Raw genomic sequence first — 21,454 nt, forward strand, 5'->3', positions numbered from 1 at the left:
ACGTATTATATTAAATACACTATCCCAAATACAAATAAATATTGATCATAAATTATTATTAAAATATGGATATGAGCAACGCAACGGTTCTCATTTATTTCGTAAAGATAATACCACAATCTCGTAATTAAAAAAATACTGAGTGTACATTATACAAATATTACAAAAAAGTAAACTGCTAACGTTTACGGAATGTATAATAATGTGTGAATTAATATTTCAATCAATTTTGGGAAACATTACATGATTGAAGAGATTTCTCGAATATCCGGATATAATATTTGTTTGAAATGCATTAATTAATCTGACGGCTTATGTAGTATTAAAATACACTTTTATTATAAAAATGTCGTACAAAATGTTTCAAATAACAGGAATAAAATTCATTTTTAATAAGTGCTACAAAATATTTAAAAACACATGACGTCAACACACATGCAAGCAGTTGTTTTTACGCAGTGGTCTATATAACTTTTTAGAAATTAGTGTCGGTTTGAAAATGAAATTGAAACTTCAAGGTGGGACTTGGTGCTCGAGTTATAACATAGCAATAGGTAATTACTCTATGGCCATTGAGTCTAATGTTTATAACAGTACGGTGAGTTATGGTCCGATGTTATGAGGACTAGATAATGATTTCGGTACCGCGATTTGCATCTTAATAATATCTGCAATACAAGATATTTGGGATGCTAAGCCAAGGTGAAAATGTACAGACAAATCGACACTTAGATTATTGTGAATCGACTATGCAATAAAGCCAGTAGTAAAGGCGGAAAGCTAATTTCTTTCACATGTCTCTAGGGTCACACGTACCTAAGTAGAAGTTCCCTGAGAGTCGCCTCGTCCTCCTCCGCCGGCGCATATCGTGTCAGCTTGGCGCCGGCCTCCCGGCCCACATGATCAGGTAGCGCTGAATCAAAACTCCTCGTTTATTGTCCTATCTGCAGGCCCCACTAAACTCTTTTATCTGTTTAGATTTATCGTTCTTAGCTCACTCAAAAAACTAATTGTATGACCTATAACTATATTTTATTTGTCGCGTGATTACATTACCCAAATTAACATAACCCAGTTGCTTCGTGTCTTTTCTATATCATTATAGTTTTATAAATTTATTTATATTCAGCATATTTTCCGGTTTTTATGCAAGACAGCTGATGTTGGAACATTGCAGTCCATCACTGGAGCACTCATTCGCTCTTGGTACATACAATTCTTCATTGATTTTCTGCTCGTTAAAGGCAAGTATTGTTAGAATACAATTGGATTTTGTGTTTTTTTACCCTTGTACAGCATAAAATCGAACCAATAAATGCCGTCACCGTACTGCCAATTAGTAACAATGGCTAATAGAAGCGAATCCCAAATAAACATTGATATTTATGAAAACAATATTACTATTTTCAACAGAAAATGTGATTGAAGTTTTAATATAATAACTATGAGTACGTAATAAATTTATAAAAAAAAGAGTTTTTAATATAATCCTGTAAAACATAAATTACACGAATACCATTGTTTACTGAAATCAATTAATTATAGGTATTACTTATGTCCATTTTACTAATATAGGTACTATAAAATTCCATATTATTTGACGTGTTGCTTAACATTTGAAGCTTACTGTGAAAGTTCAAATTGATGTATTATTTAGCATCGACGTAGCAAGTTCATATACATGTGTATAATTAATGTAGAATAAATAAAATTATAATATATAGTCTATTCATTATACATTTGTAATAGATATAATAGAATATAAAAAACATTGCATTCAACAATAATCTCACGTAATGAGTAAAGTTCAGACTTGATAAGAAATAACATTTGATTTTAGTAAGGTTATAATAGTTAGTGGTTTGTTTAATCAAAGTATGCAAAATACTACATGGATTGGGACAATATTGCGATTATCTAATAAAAGATTGTCCGGTTATCACGTCAAATACCTCTAAATAATTAGACACTGCTTCTAACAAAAGAAGTCTTTTGTATTATGTGTGAGTATTTGAGTTTAACTCGTTCCCCTTATTCTTTTATAATTTTTTGACGTCATCTTAAAAATGTTGTATTTGCGGAAGCAAGGTTAATGATTGTACTGTTGAATAATAAGTATACATATATTTACCCATAGGATGATTGAAATCCGTATAAGGATTTTATCGCAGTTCTATTAAAATAAATAAAAAACATGACATTCCAAATAACTAATATACGATACATAATTATGGCAAAGATCAATTTATTATTGAAAAAAAACGTGTGGGCTGTTTACAAGCGAATTGAAAACAATTTTTCGATTCTATATAACAGCGTACCACGCTACATAAATGTTGTCAATGACAAGTTTCAATGAATTGAACGAAGCTTACCTGAAATTTGATCTATGGGTGAGTAAAGCGGGGGCTCTTCCCCGCCGGCGTGCTGATGCTCGAGCAGACGGTGGCACGACTGTCTCATGAGCGCTCCCGACACTATTCGATAAAAAATAATCATTAATAATACAAACCTTAAAAGCTATAGAGGTATCCTTTTTATGTGTATTTGAATCTGAGGAAACAAAAAAATATTACCTTTAATCTAGTTATTGTCATTTGACTACGACCGAGAGCAGTCTAATCGACGACATTGTGCCTGTAACAATCGAAATCGTTTATTTGTTTAACAGATATTTATTGTAAAACTTTCAATGTTGCTTTTAATGATAAATAATAAATCTACTTTATTGCATCGCCTTAATTACCACTACTAGTACGCTGATATCATTAATAGAGCAGAGAGAAATGTAGGACGGAAATATTATTTCCGACGCTGACTATATTTCTTTTTATTATAACTTTTCTCATAAATAGTAGCGTTAGTACGAGTAAACCTACATTAGCTCGCATGAGAATGAGAACTAATATAAATATTATCATTTTTAATGGTATACCTTATCTGCGCTACCCACTGCGTTTATTGTATTACACGTTTTGGTTATTCTATATAAAAGCGGATTTGTAATTGCGCTTCATATTCCGTGGAGTTTGATTACATTGAATGTTGCCTACGTTGGTTATCGGAAACTGTATATATATGAATATGTTTCAAATTAATTGTTAATTTAGTATAGCCTCATTTTTGCAATTCTAATAAGGGAAGGACTAAGTAAAATTTCGCGACTATAGTTTGAAGGAAAACTAAACCGAAAAAAAGTCGAATTATCAATTTAAAAGAGTTTACCTATTACATTTGAATTTTTTTGGCCGGCTCTGAGGGCCCTCGACTTCAAATAATCGCCGTTAGTTAAAGGGAACCTGGCTTGTTTCCAACTCTTAAGTTCACTTGTTACGCAGTCGGACTATTGTATTTGTCATTTCCTATTTTATTTATCGTTTCACGTGATAAATAATCACAATAAGAAAAATAAACAAAAAGATATTTCTGATGAAATTTATAAATACACACATATGGAGACAATATTATAACATCGAGTATTCATAACTATAGAAATTGAAAATAAGAAACAAAAAAGTCTATCAACAAATCGACATTTATACCAAATTTTATAAAATAAATACTTACTTTATAAAGAGGAACATCTTCTTAAGTTAAATCTGCAAGTATATATATATAGCCGCTTTATTTTAACTATGAATAGCCTCTGAGCTCTTCGTATTGCGACGACGAAACGATTATTAACGAAACGTCTGCTTTACCGGAGGCAGAGAAGGATAGTGACGGGAGCCTCAAGCCCCAAACGGAACCGCGCATGCGAGCTTCTACCCCTGGCCAGCTTAAAACAATCTTAGGTTATGCATATTTGCTATATTCCAGTCAATACAGAACAGATTTTTATGGAATTACCTAAATTTGAAATGTAAAATGAAAAAATCTATGGAAATATGTAACTTAATTCGACTTTTTAAATGATACATATTCAAAGTAATGTCTTTGTCTCTTCAAGGTATACAAAAATAAACCATCAGTACTTGTTGTACGATAATTATTAGTGTCGGTCTCATACTGTTATAATATTTAATGAGCTACGTTCATGTTAGACAGTTAAAATACTTAGGTATAATAAATTAAATTTAACTAACTGATTGCGATTAAATAGACTGACATTTAAGAATATAAGCTAACCTTTTAGTTAGTAACTAGAATCGTAAACTAAATATAAATTCTATTTTAAGTTTAGAACGTTGAAGTCAATGAAAATCGGTAGGAAGTTTTAAAAAAGGTCAATATGTTTTACTTTTTCATAAAGTTATTAATTTTTCATTAACATTTATTATATTGTCAATATACCCAATCGTGCGACTAAATCGAACATTTAGTAATATTATTGTTTAATAATTTTTTTAAAGTTTTCTATATTAAATAAATTTAATGAAAATGAATGGCTAAATACCGTTACAAAATTGATATTTTTTATATATATTTGAAATTATCTTAAATAAGCTACCGTAAGAGGAAATCTCATCAGTGACTTATACATGTTTTATTATATTGCGCTCTTTATGTGACAATACCTTTATGTAACAACATGCATTTTTTACATGTTTGCCGAGGTCGGTACGATCGTGCTACGAACGAGGCCGCTACGAAGCAAACACAGCATGATACGTGTTTTCCAACTACTGGTAACAGATTATACAATGCAAAATTTAATTCGATAATTTAAAGCTATCATTTAAAAGTTACCTTGGATTATATTTTATTGATTCATAAGCAAATTACAATTAATTTACTAATATTTCTATTTAACTCTCCATTTAAGCGTTAAGCTTATTAGCTTACCAGGATTGGAGATGACAATAGCCCAAGGGGTCAAGATCGGTCAGACCTGCGACTTTTATACAGCTAGGCGGCCCGTAAAACATTGCGCTATTGATGCTTCTTATAATAATAGATAATTTTAACATATTAAAAATGTTAAAAATGATATACTATGATGAGTTCCTATTTAATTGTCGCCTCATTGTATATAAATGTAGACATTATAAATAGAATGACTGCTGACTTTTTAACGTTTCAAAATAAATTCAGCATTACAAACAATTACTCAGTAGTTAATTGCCTATTTGAATAATCTTGTATTAAGTAAAAGCGAATTTGTTCAATGCATCTTTGTCATTAAAATATTCATTAGCCAAGAACGTACTCGTAAAACGGTTTTATTTTGTTTTTCTTCATTGAGATTATTTTAATTATTACTTAAATAGATTTAAGATTAGTATGAAAGTAAATTGTCTGTGACCTTATAGAGAAATCAACGCTTGTTTACTTAAAAAGAACACATATAGGTCAAGGGAGTTTGTGAAAGAGGTAACGTTTATTCTTTCATAAGCACTTTAACAGTTTCAAAGTTTGGAGAGCAGAATACTCTAAAATAAAAAAAAATCTAGAAAAGGTAATGTAGCAGAGGCTAAGAGTCAATGTAGATATTTTGTATCCAAGAATAGCCTCGTGTTCGATACGTAACTAGAAATGATTGCCTTTGAGAAATCGATACCCTATCATTGCTCCAGATGGAGCATACTAGCGTCATAAAGTTTGTTACTTATTTTTATAATTCATTTCCTCTCAGAGAAACCTTTGCGACTATTTTATACGAACTTTTTAAAGAGCTCCACTTTGCTTTTTAACTCGATCACTTAAAGTGGGTATACTTTTACTTTCTTTGACTAATATATTAAATAAGCTTGAATTTACTCTGAATTTGTCTACAAACAGATTTAATTTCGTGATCAAAGCAAAATGTTTCAGAAATGCGAATATCAATATGATGTTGTAGAAATATCTGACTACATTTATATCGGATTGAAATTTCCTTCACATCCGTTGCTTAGCGTATGCTTATGTTATACTAACATTGACTTTATATAAATATGAAGTTATAAAAATCTGTAAACAAATTACATAGTAGCTAATATCAAAGGTGCAAGCAAAATGAACAAAACTTTTTTAATCTACATTGTGAGCAGTGTAAGCGGGCGCTCGGTTTGTCCGAAGGCCGTCCGTGGCTAGTGCCGAGACTACAAAGCATCAAAGAGAATGTTTAATTTAATTAACGAGTATTTAGTGTCGAAGCATACTTTCGATAATAAACTGATAAAGAAAGCGTTTAAGCGTAAGAAATTGTCGCATATTATCCATATTCTGGAAAGACACGAACGCAACTGAACGCGGCGCGATTGAACTGTGAAATAAAACTCAAAAGTTGTTTAGTATTACACAGACTGTATATTAAAGTTATTTTCAATTAATTTACAGTTATAAAATCAAAAGTAAGAACTGCATTTATATTTTTTCTAAAACATTTATAAAGTCCATATCGAGGACACCTTATGAACTATAAATTAATTTCTCTTATGTATTTATGTGTACTCTAATGGGTAAACAATTATAATATTATGACATCAAATTAGAAAATAGCCTCCCAATTGTAGCACTGGAAGCTGGCAGCGATGACGTGTTATCCATCAACTAAGCTACTTTATTACGTATCTTTAATGTTGAAAAGATAATTTTCTTAATATATTTGATAAATAATTTACATTCGTGCAATTTCAAAGTTAAGCGTATAAAGCGGAATTCAAAAACGTTGTGTACATTTATCTACTTTGAAAGCTTTAAGAACACTCTGAGCTGCATCGTCGCTTATTTTTTACATTTAGAGCCGTAATTCAGACTAAATAAATAAATAGTAAAGATTTGAATATTTATGACTATTACATCAAATTAATGTAAATGTTTAGATGATAGTTTAATTTTCAGCAGCGTATTTAAATTTTAACTTATGGTTTTATAAAATAAGAAGATACACAAATTAAAACGGCCGTATAAAGTTCGTACGTACGTCCATATTAAATTATTGTAATTTATTTAGTTCCGCGTCATTAAAAATTAAATATTTTGCTTCAATAATTATTTCTATGAATACATTAACGAAATTAACCAGATATTGTACAGCTACAACTACTACTACGGAGTTCATCCGTTTATCTCGTGTGATGTTTTAATTTTTTGAAAGCTTGTCCTCCGTGCAAAGTGCTCTATTTTGTTCGAATTTAATTGATGTTTGAGCACGCTCGGTCATACCAATCGAGAAATGGAATAGTATTATGTGATATAGAGTGCAGGTCGTCAGCAGTTTTTTCATTGTTTCTGATTAATGAAGACGAAGATTTATTTATACCATTTTTGACCCTTTTATTTAAATAAATAGTTTTCGAATATAAAATAGGTTAATAATATAATTATAGATGATATAAGTACGCCCAACAACGACGGTATTTTTTTCTCTTCATTCAGTAAGCTTCTTGTTTTTGCTTTCTAGTAGAATTTTATTTTAAGTTCTGTAGAAGTGGTAAGTAGATCTCTTGAAACAAAAAGTTTAATACCGCCCACAAAGGAGAATCATAATCCGGATTTAATAATGAATGTGGATGTACCTATATAAAATATTCATACTTTTATATATTATAGAAAATTAATGGTAGAAATAAATGAACATTCGAAAATCAAAACAAAACTATTACTAATTTTAGATGCTATTGTGGTGATCACGTATATATTTTGTTACTTTAAATATGATTATAAACGTGATAGTAACTCTGTTTGTCTACGAATGATGGATCCAAAAAAAGAACAGAAGCAACTTTATTTTTAATTTAACTCGAAAAATCAGAGGTGCTTGACGTGAGATCGAATTTCCTGCTTCCTAATAATTTAAATACTTTATATATTATACTTTATGTATTAAAAAAATACCAATAGGATAATAAGGATATTTGACGATTAATTTGAATTTGAAAATTTGAAATTACAGGCAAAGCCACAGGTTCAGCTAGTACTATATTATCATTGGGAGATGGAACTTGCACATATGAACACTATGCAACCCAGTCCTGGTGGAATGTGAAGGTCTCAAAGATACGTAATGGCGACTAAATATTAGCGGATAGCTCTAATCGTCGAGTGATTAGCAATAACGCTAGACAGATATGGTCACCTTTTACGACACCGTAATCTCAGAAAAAATAATATTCTAACCTTTTCATCTGAAATAAAATGGGGAGAAGATATTGATGCTTTGCACACTTTCCCCCATTATAAAAAAATATTTCACCAGGGTTGAGGTTTTCAATACTCTGAGTACTTGAGACCTGCATAGACAGGCTAGCCGTTTGAGCATATGGTACTTTAAACAATTCGGTCAGTACTTCTAAAATGGTGTGTAATGACGTATTAACGTATTCACTTATCACTCATTGAATGTCCTTTGATGACATGGATATTTCGGAAAGTACCTCCCTCCGCGAGGTCGCTAGGAGAGAGCTGAACTCAATGTGCGATGCACGCGGTTGATTACACTATTAAATAGTTTTCAGATTTAGTTTTATATACGTATTTCCATGAAATAACCAATTGTTCGGTTTACTTAAAAGCAGATAATTAAGAATGTATATGTACGTTATTAAAATATAATACTTTTAAATGACGATGGTCGGGTTGGTTTTGAGATCTCGTTAAGCTGTTCGTCCCTGGTAAAACCACGCACATATTATGATTCTTATCGGTTATTATATAACTCGGGATAGAATAGCGAATCCTTTTAATAGTTGTTCTTAATAAGAACGCTAGAGGATTTTAAAGCCTTTTGAATAATAGTACAAGTATATATAATTTTTTAATGAAGTAGCATGTAGACCAGTGGGTGGCACAGAAGTATATCTTAATAAATATTAAGAAAGGATTTCCCCAAAAAGTTTTAAAAGATCTTAGTTATTGTAACCAAAAAAAAAATTTTTTTTTTTCGAATAAATTTACGCTAAACTAATTGTCTTGATGAAAGCGAATTGAAAATATCAATACACACTATACAATAATATCTTAAGCCTTAAACGAGTGTTTATATAAACTTGAACAAATGAACATGGGAAACGAGCTTGAAGACTTAATAAGCTCGACGCTTGTTTCGTATTTATCTTACGTGTGAAGGAATGAAGGAAAATAGAAACTCTATTTTTAACTTCAATTGAGATAATATCCACAATTCCTCGTCTAGTGAATAGAGATGTCAACAACAAATGAAAAAATGTTTTTAGTTAAAAATAAACTAGTTTAGTATTCAATTCAATACTTGGTATTAATATTCTGGATTCCCACTTACGAGAAACCTAAAACACGATAAACTAATCTTATTGATGCTATCTTTAAAAATATAGTTTTATAAAATCTTATTATCATATTTTTGGACTCAATCTACACTTCCTCTTCTATATGGTGGCATCGGCTCAGGGACCAGTTTGTTATACGTCTTCTCTTGTCCAAGGAGTTCAGGTAGGCTTTTCCGACACAGTTCTCTTAATGGTACAATAAAAAGGGCTCTTGGCACTATCCATGTTCCTGTTCATATTAAACCACGGGGAATTAGTCCTGATGATGGCAAGAGACCTGATGAACTGATATTGGTGCCCTGGGTAAGAGGACGGGCTCTAGTGTGGGACGCTACTTGTGTTGACACGCTGGCCCCGTCTCTTATCAGATGAATACAATCTTGAGAGCCGGAGCTGCTGCGGAAAAAGCTGAAGCGAACAAATGATCCAAATATTCGTTACTTATTCCAGATTATGTTTTTGTCCCATTTGCAGTTGAAACACTTGGACCTTGGAGCAATAACTCGGCACCACGGGTGACAGGAGGCCTGGTTCATTTTTTGCTCAGAGGATCGGAATTGCTATTCAACGTGGAAATACTGCTAACATTCTTGCCACCATTCCCCGCGGTCATGATTTATACATTAATTATTTTAATCCTTATTTGTATGTCCTTAAGGCCTTAATGTTAATAATTCTTATCTAACTAAAATACGAGATTGTGATAATAGGTAAATAGAACTTGTCAAATACAGAATAGACACATATAGCCGATATTTAAATAGTTTTTCACACCATTATAAAATAGAAAACCACTGTCGAATATCTATTGCTGCTGATTAAACACATGCCAGTTTAATCGGTTAAGGTCTTAATAGAGACAGAACGAGTTGAATCCGTAGAAGTGAAATGAATCTGCGAAGCCTCCACAAAGATATCAGATTTACTCGGCTTTGAGTGTTCCGGTTTGACGCCGCCTTCCCGTCAATAAATAGTCGATTGTGCGGCTGATTGATTTATTTAAAAGTTTCATTTTTAAACATTTTATCTAGCATTCCCAATAAATGCTACATTTAAATGTTGGACGCTTGTAAAACAATCACGTTCGTACGAATGAAAGGTTTCTAATGAAATTTGGTATCTACTCGTATGTATGTACGTGTAAAACTTAAAAAAACAAATATTACAATTTAAAACTGGAAATAATATAAACACTAAATATATTTTTAAAGCTGATATTATTTACTAGCCTTTAGTTTTTGATTATAAAATAATGATATATATAAAACAATGATGTTCCTAATATTTGCTCAATCCGCTGAAATCTATAGAACACATACTAAAGCGTCACGTCAAATTACAAATAGCATAATTCAGCAAATACGTGCCTAAACTAATTTATTATTATACGGTGAATTCTTTTGTGAATTTACTAATTTTGCTCGTATATACTGACTTATTTGCGTAACTAAGCCGGCAGACTAAAAGCCAATTCATCACAACAGCTATTTTTATATTTCTAGCTGCAGTCTGTGATATGTATGTATATATTATATTATATTCATTTTATTTAGAAAAAACGACTATACAAGATTTTATTTGTATTATGTTCCAAAAGAACGCGCGAAAACTTTGTATTATCTAGTATAAGTTTGAAGTTTGAACCTGTGACCAATGCGAATTTTCGTCGCTGTGGCTGTTTATATCATGATAATTATAGACTATATTGTAGCATTTAAGCCATACTCGGATTCGAGCGTCGAAGGCGGGACTTACACTATTGTTTACACCACTGGATATATTCCTAGGACGATATACGCATACGTGTCTCGACCTGTCTAAACACTGTGTAGGCGATATTCCCAATGTTGATGCCAGCGTAGCATAAATCGCTCTGTACTGATTTTGTACGAGGCTTGCTTTTCATCGTGATCTATATCTTGGACAGTGAAAGTCTATACACACTCACACACACAAGACAATTTTAAATATATAGAAAAGGAATCCTAATGCTAATTCAAGTTTTAGATTTCTTCTAGCTTTAATTTAATAGGTTTATAAAGCCTAACGCAGAAAACACATATGAATGTAAACTTTAAGTTGTTATAACTTTTGGTAGACTCAACCGATTTCGAATGGTACCATGGAATACATTCTATAATACCTCAATATAACTTTGTATTTTTAAATTTATAATTTCCACTCATTTTGAATTACAATATCCATAGCATATTATGTAGTTGGAATATTTTAGAATTATAGTCATGTAATAACTGCCTAGCTATCAGAGACAGTCATATTATTACTATGTATAACTTGATGTTAAAATGTTCGAAATACATTTTTTAATTCATATTTGTACATATTTAAGGACTTAATGGTAATAATTCTTATGTAACTAAATGTATTAATGTAATATTCAAGTATGTTTTTTAAAGAAGAATGTAGAAAACATTTTTTCTATAACGCAACACATTCATTTATATCAAAAGATTTCCACTTTCCCAGACCCTTAGCTATGATAAATTTAAAACAAATATAACAAGGTTTTATATAACGGTTTTTGAAACAAGTATATTTCGCTACGATTTGTATCAGATCACAAAGCACGTGAGTACCTTTGAAGCGAACACGAGACAATCCATTTATTTTATTTATATATTTTTTGTAATAATGTCAGTTAACTATTCCGTTAATTGATTAAAATTATACCATTAAAAATGTAACACACTAATTTAAGAATACGAAAATTTGTGCAGATTGGATGGTTATTACCAAAAAGTATTTAAAGAAGCATTCATTTCAACACATGTCGGCCATCAAGTAGTCTACAATTTAAAACATAAAATAACTTATCGATTGAGGTAGAAAAGCAACAAGCCGAATTAGTAATCAAATTTAGAAATCAGGTGCTTTTTGAAAGTTATAACTTGTTTTTTGGCTATACCTACAGAAAATATAGGCCTTTGGAAAGCCTTGTATTGAAATATATGTATTTAAAGTTACAAACATAAAACTAATAAAAGTACTTCAGTAAACAAGAATATATATTTTTTAAATCTTTCGTATTTGTGATTAAACACTTCGTCGTAATTAATTTAAACAATTTAGGTTTCTAGCAAAATGTTCATGCAAATTTAGTTTTTGTTCCTTTTTTTAATTATTTTAGGAATTGAAATGAATGATTAAACTGGAAACAAATAGGATACGAAAATAGATTGCCACAAAACTATCAGAAAAAAATGTTTATTGAAGGTAATATATAAATACTACGGAAGATAAAAGTCTACTCACTATGCATTATACCCACTGGGTTACCTAGACTCTTTCTCAGGTTTCAAAGCATATATCTTTGTAACTTCACAGAAATCATATTATAGTTAAGCATTCTTCAAAATATAAATTTAACAATTAATAAATAAAAAAATACACAAATTAAATTTAATTTTGTGTCATTATGTAAGGTGTCTAAATTACAGATATAATTAATAAAATAATAATTAAATACGAATTCGATGAAATTTATTCAACTTGAAATTAATTTAACCGTGCAGTCTGCATTTGAGTTACCGTTAAACTGTCATGTTACTGTCAGGCTTACTTAAAATACAATGGCGGTTTTCATTCCAACTTTTTAATAAAGGAATTTATACCTTAAAACTTTGTTAATTGTATGCATTGTATTTGTATGCAAACTAATTCCTCTTCACACTTCTTCGTTAAAGCGAATTCATTGAGATTAACTTTGCAAGACTCAATATTGATCATGATTTTTTGGCGTAATAAATCGTACCAGTAAATCTTGTGACGTTAATTAATAATCAACGTAATTTACGTAAATGCCAACCTCTGCTATTTATAATATTAAAAAATACTTGCCTGTTGTTACAGATATTTACCATATATATGTATGTATGTACAATATAATAACAACAAATGAATGCTTGATTCCTAAGACCCATCAGGCTTAGACAATTCCTATATATTATATGGTAATTACTATATAAGACAAATTAAATTTATTATTTATATTTTCAATTCAAGCGACAAGAGTAAAACATTACACAACCGGCTAAATATAATCTGTGCGCTGGGTTTTTTTCACTATTACAACCGATCTCATATTTCTAATATGTAAGTTGTTTTTTTTTTTATTCCAATACATCGGATATCGATCTAACAAAAATTAAAATCATATATATATAGAAACTTAAATAGTTCATCGTTGGTTTTACTAAAAAAATGTGTAGAATATGTTTCAAACTAGTTTTGTGAAACCGATATTGACTCAACAAATCGAATGTAAAATGATTTGTATTAACATTGTACTTGATTTATATTTATTGTTTTTTATTCGTAGTTATGTATCTTTGTTAAGTAAAAATCAATATTTTTTACTCGGAATTATTTAGATTTTGGCCATCAACGCTGATATCGTAGCTCAACTTAAAGTCTTGGACGCTCAACACCACTTATGTACTGAATAACGTATTCTAATATTATATAAATCAAAAACTGACGCAAAGGGCAAAAATCTGCCATGTGACAACTTTAACCACAAGTCGATGTTCATTACTCTACAGATTTAAAATTGAATAAATTAAAAAACAAATATTTTTATTTTACAAACTACATCATCTACGAATGTACATTTTACATTTTAGTATTATTGAATACACAAATCTCAGAAGCTATCCAATCCGGTTTTAATAATTTTAACAGTTATAATATCTACAAAATTGTATCGTTTAGCCTCGCTCATATGATACAACCATGAACTATGATAATTCACACAGGTAAGGTCGTATCATATTTCTATGTTGAATTCTATAGCCATACATTAGCAGCCTGTACATTTCCCACTGCTGGACTAAGGCCTCCTCTCCCTTTGAGGAGAAGGTTTGGAGCATATTCCACCACGCTGCTCCAATGCGGGTTGGTGGAATACACATGTGGCAGAATTTCATTGAAATTAGACACATGCCGGTTTCCTCACGATATTTTCCTTCACCGCCGAGCACGAGATGAATTATAAACACAAATTAAGCACATGAAAATTCATTGGTGCCTGCCTGGGTTTGAACCTGAAATCATTGGTTAAGATGCACGCGTTCTAACCACTGGGCCATCTCGGCTCATCTTAGACTTATACAACATGTGCATAAACTGTTTCAGCTTATGTAAATCGGCGACTAATGCAATTGTCCTACTAAACAATATACATTTTTATTTTTAAAATTATTACCTTCGTTAATTGCTGTTTAGTCTAAAAATCGAGATGTAGAGAAAAAATCAAACCATGAGTTTTTTATCAAGCCTAAGGAATTTTGTGTTGGGCCGGCTATTACATTTAATGACTCAACTACTACTGACGTGGGAAGATCAACCGGAGGACAATTACATGAGATGAGTATAAAATAATTTATGAGCGGTCCAAGGCGCGGTCCTTGCTGACAGCCCCTACCTAGTATAAACTACAAAAAAAATAAAGTCCCCTTAACAGACTTAACTCTAATTATTACAGAGAATTATTTTAAAGTTATATTCCTTTAAAGATGACATAATATCATCAAAAAGTCACTACGATGAGCTTGTTTGTATTTGTAAAGCACGCACTGCACTTTCAAAGCGTCCTGTTCTCTCAACGGCGAAGTAGACTCTCACCGGAGATCACTCAAGCGTTTGTTACGTTATTGTGTTATGTGAAACATTGCTAATTCACAGCTTTTTCAATTAAACAAAGCATGCATTTTCATGTAATTCGTCATTACCAAATAAGTATATAATTTGAATAGTAAATTGTAGAATCATTACAATATTTTTTACTAAAAACTACACAATCCAGAGCTTGTTTAAATATCATGAAATATATTTTAAAATCAATGTGAATTAGTAGTATATTAAAGTACACGATAAGGATCACATTTACCAATTCTACGATTGAGTACGACATGAATTTTAGTATATTTTATAATTAAGTAAGACAGAGCATTTTTAAAGGTTAAATCACAATTTACGACTTCATTAAAAAACGTAAACGTTGTGGATACTATTATTTTTTTAATATATTTTTATTATGCACATTAACTTCCCGGAAGAAATAAACTAAATTATAAATTAAATTTAAACTTAATTTAATTAATTAATTTGATTTATTATATTTTTTTTATTTACAGTTTCTCCCCATACGCGTGGATTTAGATTTATACATTAGCAGCCTGTAATTTTCTTACTGCTGGGCTAAGGCCTCCTCTCACTTTGAGGAGAAGGTTTGGAGCATATTCCACCAAGCTGCTCCAATGCGGGTTGGTGGAATACACAAGTGGCAGAATTTCGTTGAAATTAGACACATGCAGGTTTCCTCGCGATGTTTTCCTTCACCGCCAAGCACGAAATGAAATATAAACACAAATTAAGCACATGAAAATTCATTGGCGCCTGCCTGGGTTTGAACCCGAAATCATTGGTTAAGATGCACGCGTTCTAACCACTGGGCCATCTCGGCTCATCTTAGATTTATACAACATGTGCATAAACTGTTTCAGCTTATGTAAATCGGCGACTAATGCAATTGTGCTACTAAACTATATACATTTTTATTTTTAAAATTATTACCTTCGTTAATTGCTGTTTAGTCTAAAAATCGAGATGTAGAGAAAAAATCAAACCATGAGTTTTTTATCAAGCCATAAACCACACAACTGATCTGTATAATTTTATTAGCCCTTAAAATGTTTTCAGTAAATAAATCAATTTTCGTTTTAAATTATTTTTCCATTTAATGGTTACAAGGATAATGAATTTATCGGCGGATCTGTATTCTTATATATTATGTAAAGAACATTTTATGATGTTGCTGTACAATCATGACTTAACCAGAGGATTGAGTTAAAAAGTCACCAACTTAAATGTTGTTAAGATGTTACGTATTTAAAAAAAAAAGAGTTTATCGATTGGGTTGAAGTCATTTTTTATGTTTGTCTCAGAACTTAAATAAATTTATGAATCGTTTTGCGATATAATTTTTGAAGCTGCGGCGCATGCACACAAGGCAAATGGACAATCTTTGTGTTAAACTACTTTAAATTAATAATTTACTCTTATTTTTGTGTTTACTTATTTTGTAATTGTTGGTGACTTTCTAAAGAATTTCAAATAGGTGTGAAATGTTGAACACTAGTGAACACGTTATTTGTTAAATCAATTTTAATTTTTAGTTTTTAGGAAATTATAACATTTCATAATAGATTTATTTATTCTAAGTGACTTTTAAATAGTTTACTAGATTAGATAAAGTTCATGAATACTGTCAGTACGCCGACCCCACCCTCTCCCTACACAGACTGCACGAATTCGCTGTCCATAAATATTCTTAAATAGTTTGTAGCATAGTCTTATAATACAAAATAATAAGGCTTTTTGTTTGTAATTTATGATATAGTGCCTCGTTCATTCGATTGAGTTGTAACATTGAATAATTAATAAGCTAGCTGCAACTAAAACTCAATGTACGTACTCGTAAATATGACTCAATTGCTATTTATATATCTTCTATGTATAAATAGGCAAAGATAAAATAGATCAGTACCTTGTACTTAACCTTTTGTTTTATACTTATTGACAAACTTAAGTGTTATGGACAACGACAATTTTTAGGACATCAGTTTTATTTTTTAATTTATACACGTGACTTTGTCTTTGTTTATGGAAATGCGTATATATTTTGTTATTAATAGAAAAAATATATATTAATATACACAGTATGAACGCCCCGAATATATATGACGGATATATTACATGAAAGGAATGTCTATAGTAAACTGAGAAATATAACTTATATTATTATCAGTCAAAATAAAATGAAAAATTTATAGCATTTAAAACAAATTATAGAAATGTATTTCCATGAAATAATTCATTCGTACGGAATTTACCAAAACTTCGTCATGCTTTAATGCCTACGGAGGTGCCCCTTGCGTGCGCATGCCTACTGCGCGCTTTCTAAGAATTCTATATAAGCCGTAAGATAAGAACCTAAATTACTAAAATATAAATGCTTTTAATAAGGAATCCGGAAAAGAAAATTAATAGTTGAGGTATTCACAGAAAAGCGAGCTTCCTTCTGTTCTGCAATACATCCATACGCAACCAGATAGTTCCGTGTGTGTTTTAATTAATACTGTGATAAATTATACCTAATCATGAGTGGCTTGATAGGTTACAATTTTTTATTATTCACCCTAAATATGACAAATAATCTAAAAATAATTATACACAAAAATAAAATCTACATAACTAGCTTACGCCTTCTTGCTCAAATCCCTGAAATATTATCAAATGTATTATTTATACATATATGGTTACCGTTATAAACAATTCTATTTACAAAATTCGAATTCGAAACGTCCACTGTAAAAATCGCACTGACTGAGTTCATTGAATAAATTTCGATTATTATTAATTTATTGTTTCTTGCATATTTATATATGTCATTTAGAATGAGAAAATATATTGATCACAACTTTATAATATCTTTAAAAGCATCTACAATGTAGCTGTTAAGTTGTTGAGAACAATGGCCTACTTTCATTTACATGTCAAGACAATTATAATTTTCCATGAACGAACATAATAATTAACTATGCAGAGTGAATCCTCATTATTTTCATAATAGAGCTAATTTACGATTGTACAATTTTACAATGCTATTTGAATTTCCTAAAGTCCATCATGATTAATGTTCGAATACAAATATATACTCATCTCAAGCGCGGCGTTAAAGAAAAAATTCAGTAAGGAAACCTGCATGAGACAAAATGTGTATCTACCAACTACCCAGAGAAGTGGCGAGGTTAAATAATGTCCAAATCTTTTACTTAAGAGGCGTGAAGGCCTTTGTCCATCCGTGGGACATTAACGGGCGGTTACTTCACTATATCAAAGCAAATCATTACAATAATTATTTACATTCATTTAAATATTTAATAAGATTCGATGCTTGTGACTCTATAAACTTTAAAATATAATACAACATTCGCAAAGCCTTTTAAATTGATTTTTTTTAGTTTCTTTCTGATAATAGGTGATGGTCGTATTTATTGATTTTTCTTTACGATTTTTTTTTCTGAGAGTAAACATTCCTAATAATTAAGTTAAGTGTGAATTCGCCTAATAATTTAAGGCATTCGCAAGTATATGTAAAAAAAAACGCATAAGCACACGCAAAGCATATAACATTGAAAAATAATTTAAAAAGTATCAGTTGAAAATATTTAAAACTTTTTCAACAGACTTTTATATCTCGATCCCATTAATAATTGATGTAACATCCTTCTCCATTAGGATATAGTTTCTCTTGATTGCTTTAAACATCTTTTTAGTATACACTACAATATCTTTGAAATGTATATCGTCGCAGATACGATTTATTAACAAGTTTTTCATATTGACGGACATCTTCCATCTCTTTCTGTTGGTCTCTTTCTCTCTTTCTACTGACTTTTGCGATATCGACGGCCGCACTTACATAAACGAATCTATGTCACAGAAGCGGGCGGAATACTGCAATACCGAACACATGTCTACGATTGACCATTGTAAATGGTTACTCTATAGTTATGAATGACCAAACATTAAGTAACATGATTACTTTTAACTTTTGAAACAACTTCATGCTAACGATGTACATACCTGACGGTGATGTCTATGATGGTAGATCGTACAGCAGCGAACGAGTGTAAGCAGGTCGCAAGGTCGCCCCTCCTCATCTACCTTCACGATTAGCTGAAGCTCATCGCAGACCCGGGGCCACCGTCACCGATTGATTTTTTTAACGCGATCTGGACACACATGGAGGAACGACCTAGACCCGGCGGCGGCGGCGGGGAGGCGTATACGTAGGTCTGTCGAGGCCGCCGAGCGCGACCGCGGCACTCGCGCGTTTAATCCTAGTCTAATTTCGGTCGATGCGATGGCGGAGGAGACTCGCGCATGACTACAGCAGGAGTGTGGACGCCCTGGCAGGGTGCGAGCGAAGCGTCGTGCGCACCAGGACGCGCACGATCGATATCGCTAGGCGTGCGCTGCGGCTCACCCGAAAGCATACTCACACAGACTCAGAAAACACCCTTTTTAAAACGATGACGTTGAGAATCGACGTCATAATGAAAGAGTAAGCTCCTAAAAGCGCACGCGACTCAGAGCGGGCGCATAAAATTCCTAGCAATCTATGATAACTGCGAGGCTGAGGCACGTCAATTTAAGACATGAACATATAAATTATATTTACAATTTTTGAATTTTCAAAATGTTAGTTTTATATTTTACATGCAGAAACTAATAAAATACGAAATCTAAACCGATTATTTTAGATATTTAAAACTCTAAAAATAAACAAAACACAAAATATAACTTATTTTTCATTTTAGTTTTTCAAAAACACAGTCATTTTAAATACTTTCAATATATAGTTAAATACATTGTAGACATACAGATAAAATGTCACCAATATATAGTTGCTTCTCTTTATTTATTTTTGTTTTTGATAAAAAGAAAGTTGTTTTTCGTTGTACAGCCTGGAGTAATATATATATATTTTTTATAAGCTGATATAAACTATTAAAATACCCCAACCCTACCTGTAAACCCTACCTGTGTGCCTTAATATAGTTTAAATAAGGATTAAATTACCTAAATAGATTTTAAGAAAGCACAATTAAAAATATATTTCGTTATGGCCAACTTACACTTCCCTATCCATCTACTTAGACTATAGAGCCTATTTACATTACCTTAAAAATGTAAATCATTACACGTTTCTTTTCTGCTTTTGATATACCTATATTTTTACAAACATTTTAAATGTTTCCGTGCTTTTTCTAGCTAAATCATTCTATACATTGTTTCGCTCTTTCAGGAGTTGAAAGTTTTATAAGGCTTATCATTTTTCCAAGGCGTATCTGATTTTACGTGCAAATTTTCAGAATAGATAAATATATCCGTAAATTGATTAATATCTAATTAACTGAGAAATAAATAAAATGTTTTGTCATAAACGCTCCGCACGTGTAAAACATCGAATTTATGGTAATTTAAAATATTTATAATTAAAGAAAAACTACAATAAATAATAATTATTGACAAAAATCATAGGAAACAAAGTTTTGATAGTAAAATATTTTTTTTTCCTCGAATATGGCAACGAAGTGATAATGATAGTTTACGTTCCACGCAAAGGAAGTAGAGAGCGGCGGTGAGGGAGCATGACGGCATAAGAGAGCGTCATACCGTCTGCCGACGCGCAATACGAGCCGATCTTTTCCCTAAAGTGGACCAATAGATGTTTCCCATCAAAGATTATATGTATAGATTATATGATGATATGCTGTGTATCTAATTATAATATAATTGTAAGATCCCTTGGGATCTAACTATTGAGTCAAAGTAGAACTATATACACATCTAGTTCTACTGTGACTCCAAACCTCTTACTTTTCGAAATGATATCAGTATTAATTAGCATTTATTTTAAAAAAGTATGTAGGCCGGCAGGCTTAAATGAACGCAATCACCATCGCACATAGACATTGACGCTGTAAGAAAAATTAACCATACCTTACATCTACAATGCACCGTCAACTTGGGAACTAAGATGCTTTGTCACTGGTGCCTGTTATTAGTAGTCCGTTTCGAGCTGTGGGACAGCTAACAGAGCTGCATTATTATTATTATTTAGGTATTTATAGGGCAAAAAAGTACCCTTAAATAACGATTTATCTTAAAAAAATAATCTTAATCTGTCCATCCATTTGGGAACTACAATAACACTATAGACGCAAAGATACACAGATATGTCAACCATATTATAATCCCCTACTTTTGAGGCTGATATGTGGCAAAAGATTAAATTGCAGTATGTTGCGTACTATATTTGATCTTAACTTATGACATATTAATAAAATTTCTAATCTAAAATTAATAATGAGTAAATCGTAAATGTTATTTTCTAGAAACAATAAATAACTATCACGCCGATTTTATGAACTGACACGATGTTTTTTCGCTTGAGCGTTTCTTTTCAGCCTAACATATCCACCAACCCGTATTGGTGCAGTTTATTGGTATAAACTCTAATGCATGTCCTCAAATATAAAGGATGATAACTATAATACATTTTTTTTAAATAACAGTTTACGAGACATATTTTTTGTTAACTAATTTGAAGTACATATAAATTGATCTTCGAAACTTTAGACATACATGATATAAATGTCATAGTGATGATTTGGTTGCGAATAAAGGCCGAC

General features: G+C 31.3%; 1 protein-coding gene across 5 annotated transcripts in view; it reads right to left on the reverse strand.

Moving 5' to 3' along the window:
• The window catches only part of Glut1 (Glucose transporter 1), a 43,768-nt gene extending 24,637 nt beyond the window's left edge, over positions 1–19,131 (reverse strand). The window contains exons 1-4 of one of the 5 annotated variants that reach the window (XM_026640771.2): positions 18,840–19,131; positions 2,577–2,637; positions 2,376–2,477; positions 817–913 (exon numbers count right to left, since the gene is read on the reverse strand). In XM_026640771.2, coding sequence (XP_026496556.1) covers positions 817–913; positions 2,376–2,463 — 185 coding nt within the window. In that variant the 5' untranslated portion in view covers positions 2,464–2,477; positions 2,577–2,637; positions 18,840–19,131. Of the gene's footprint in view, positions 1–816; positions 914–2,375; positions 2,478–2,576; positions 2,638–18,839 lie in introns of those variants that run through there. The other 4 variants (XM_026640779.2, XM_026640747.2, XM_026640764.2 and 1 more) reach the window with 4 other exon arrangements.
• Between the last annotated feature and the right edge of the window lie 2,323 nt (positions 19,132–21,454).

The sequence above is a fragment of the Vanessa tameamea genome, chromosome Z, assembly GCF_037043105.1.
Source record: "Vanessa tameamea isolate UH-Manoa-2023 chromosome Z, ilVanTame1 primary haplotype, whole genome shotgun sequence".
Taxonomy (NCBI): Eukaryota; Metazoa; Arthropoda; class Insecta; order Lepidoptera; family Nymphalidae; genus Vanessa; species Vanessa tameamea.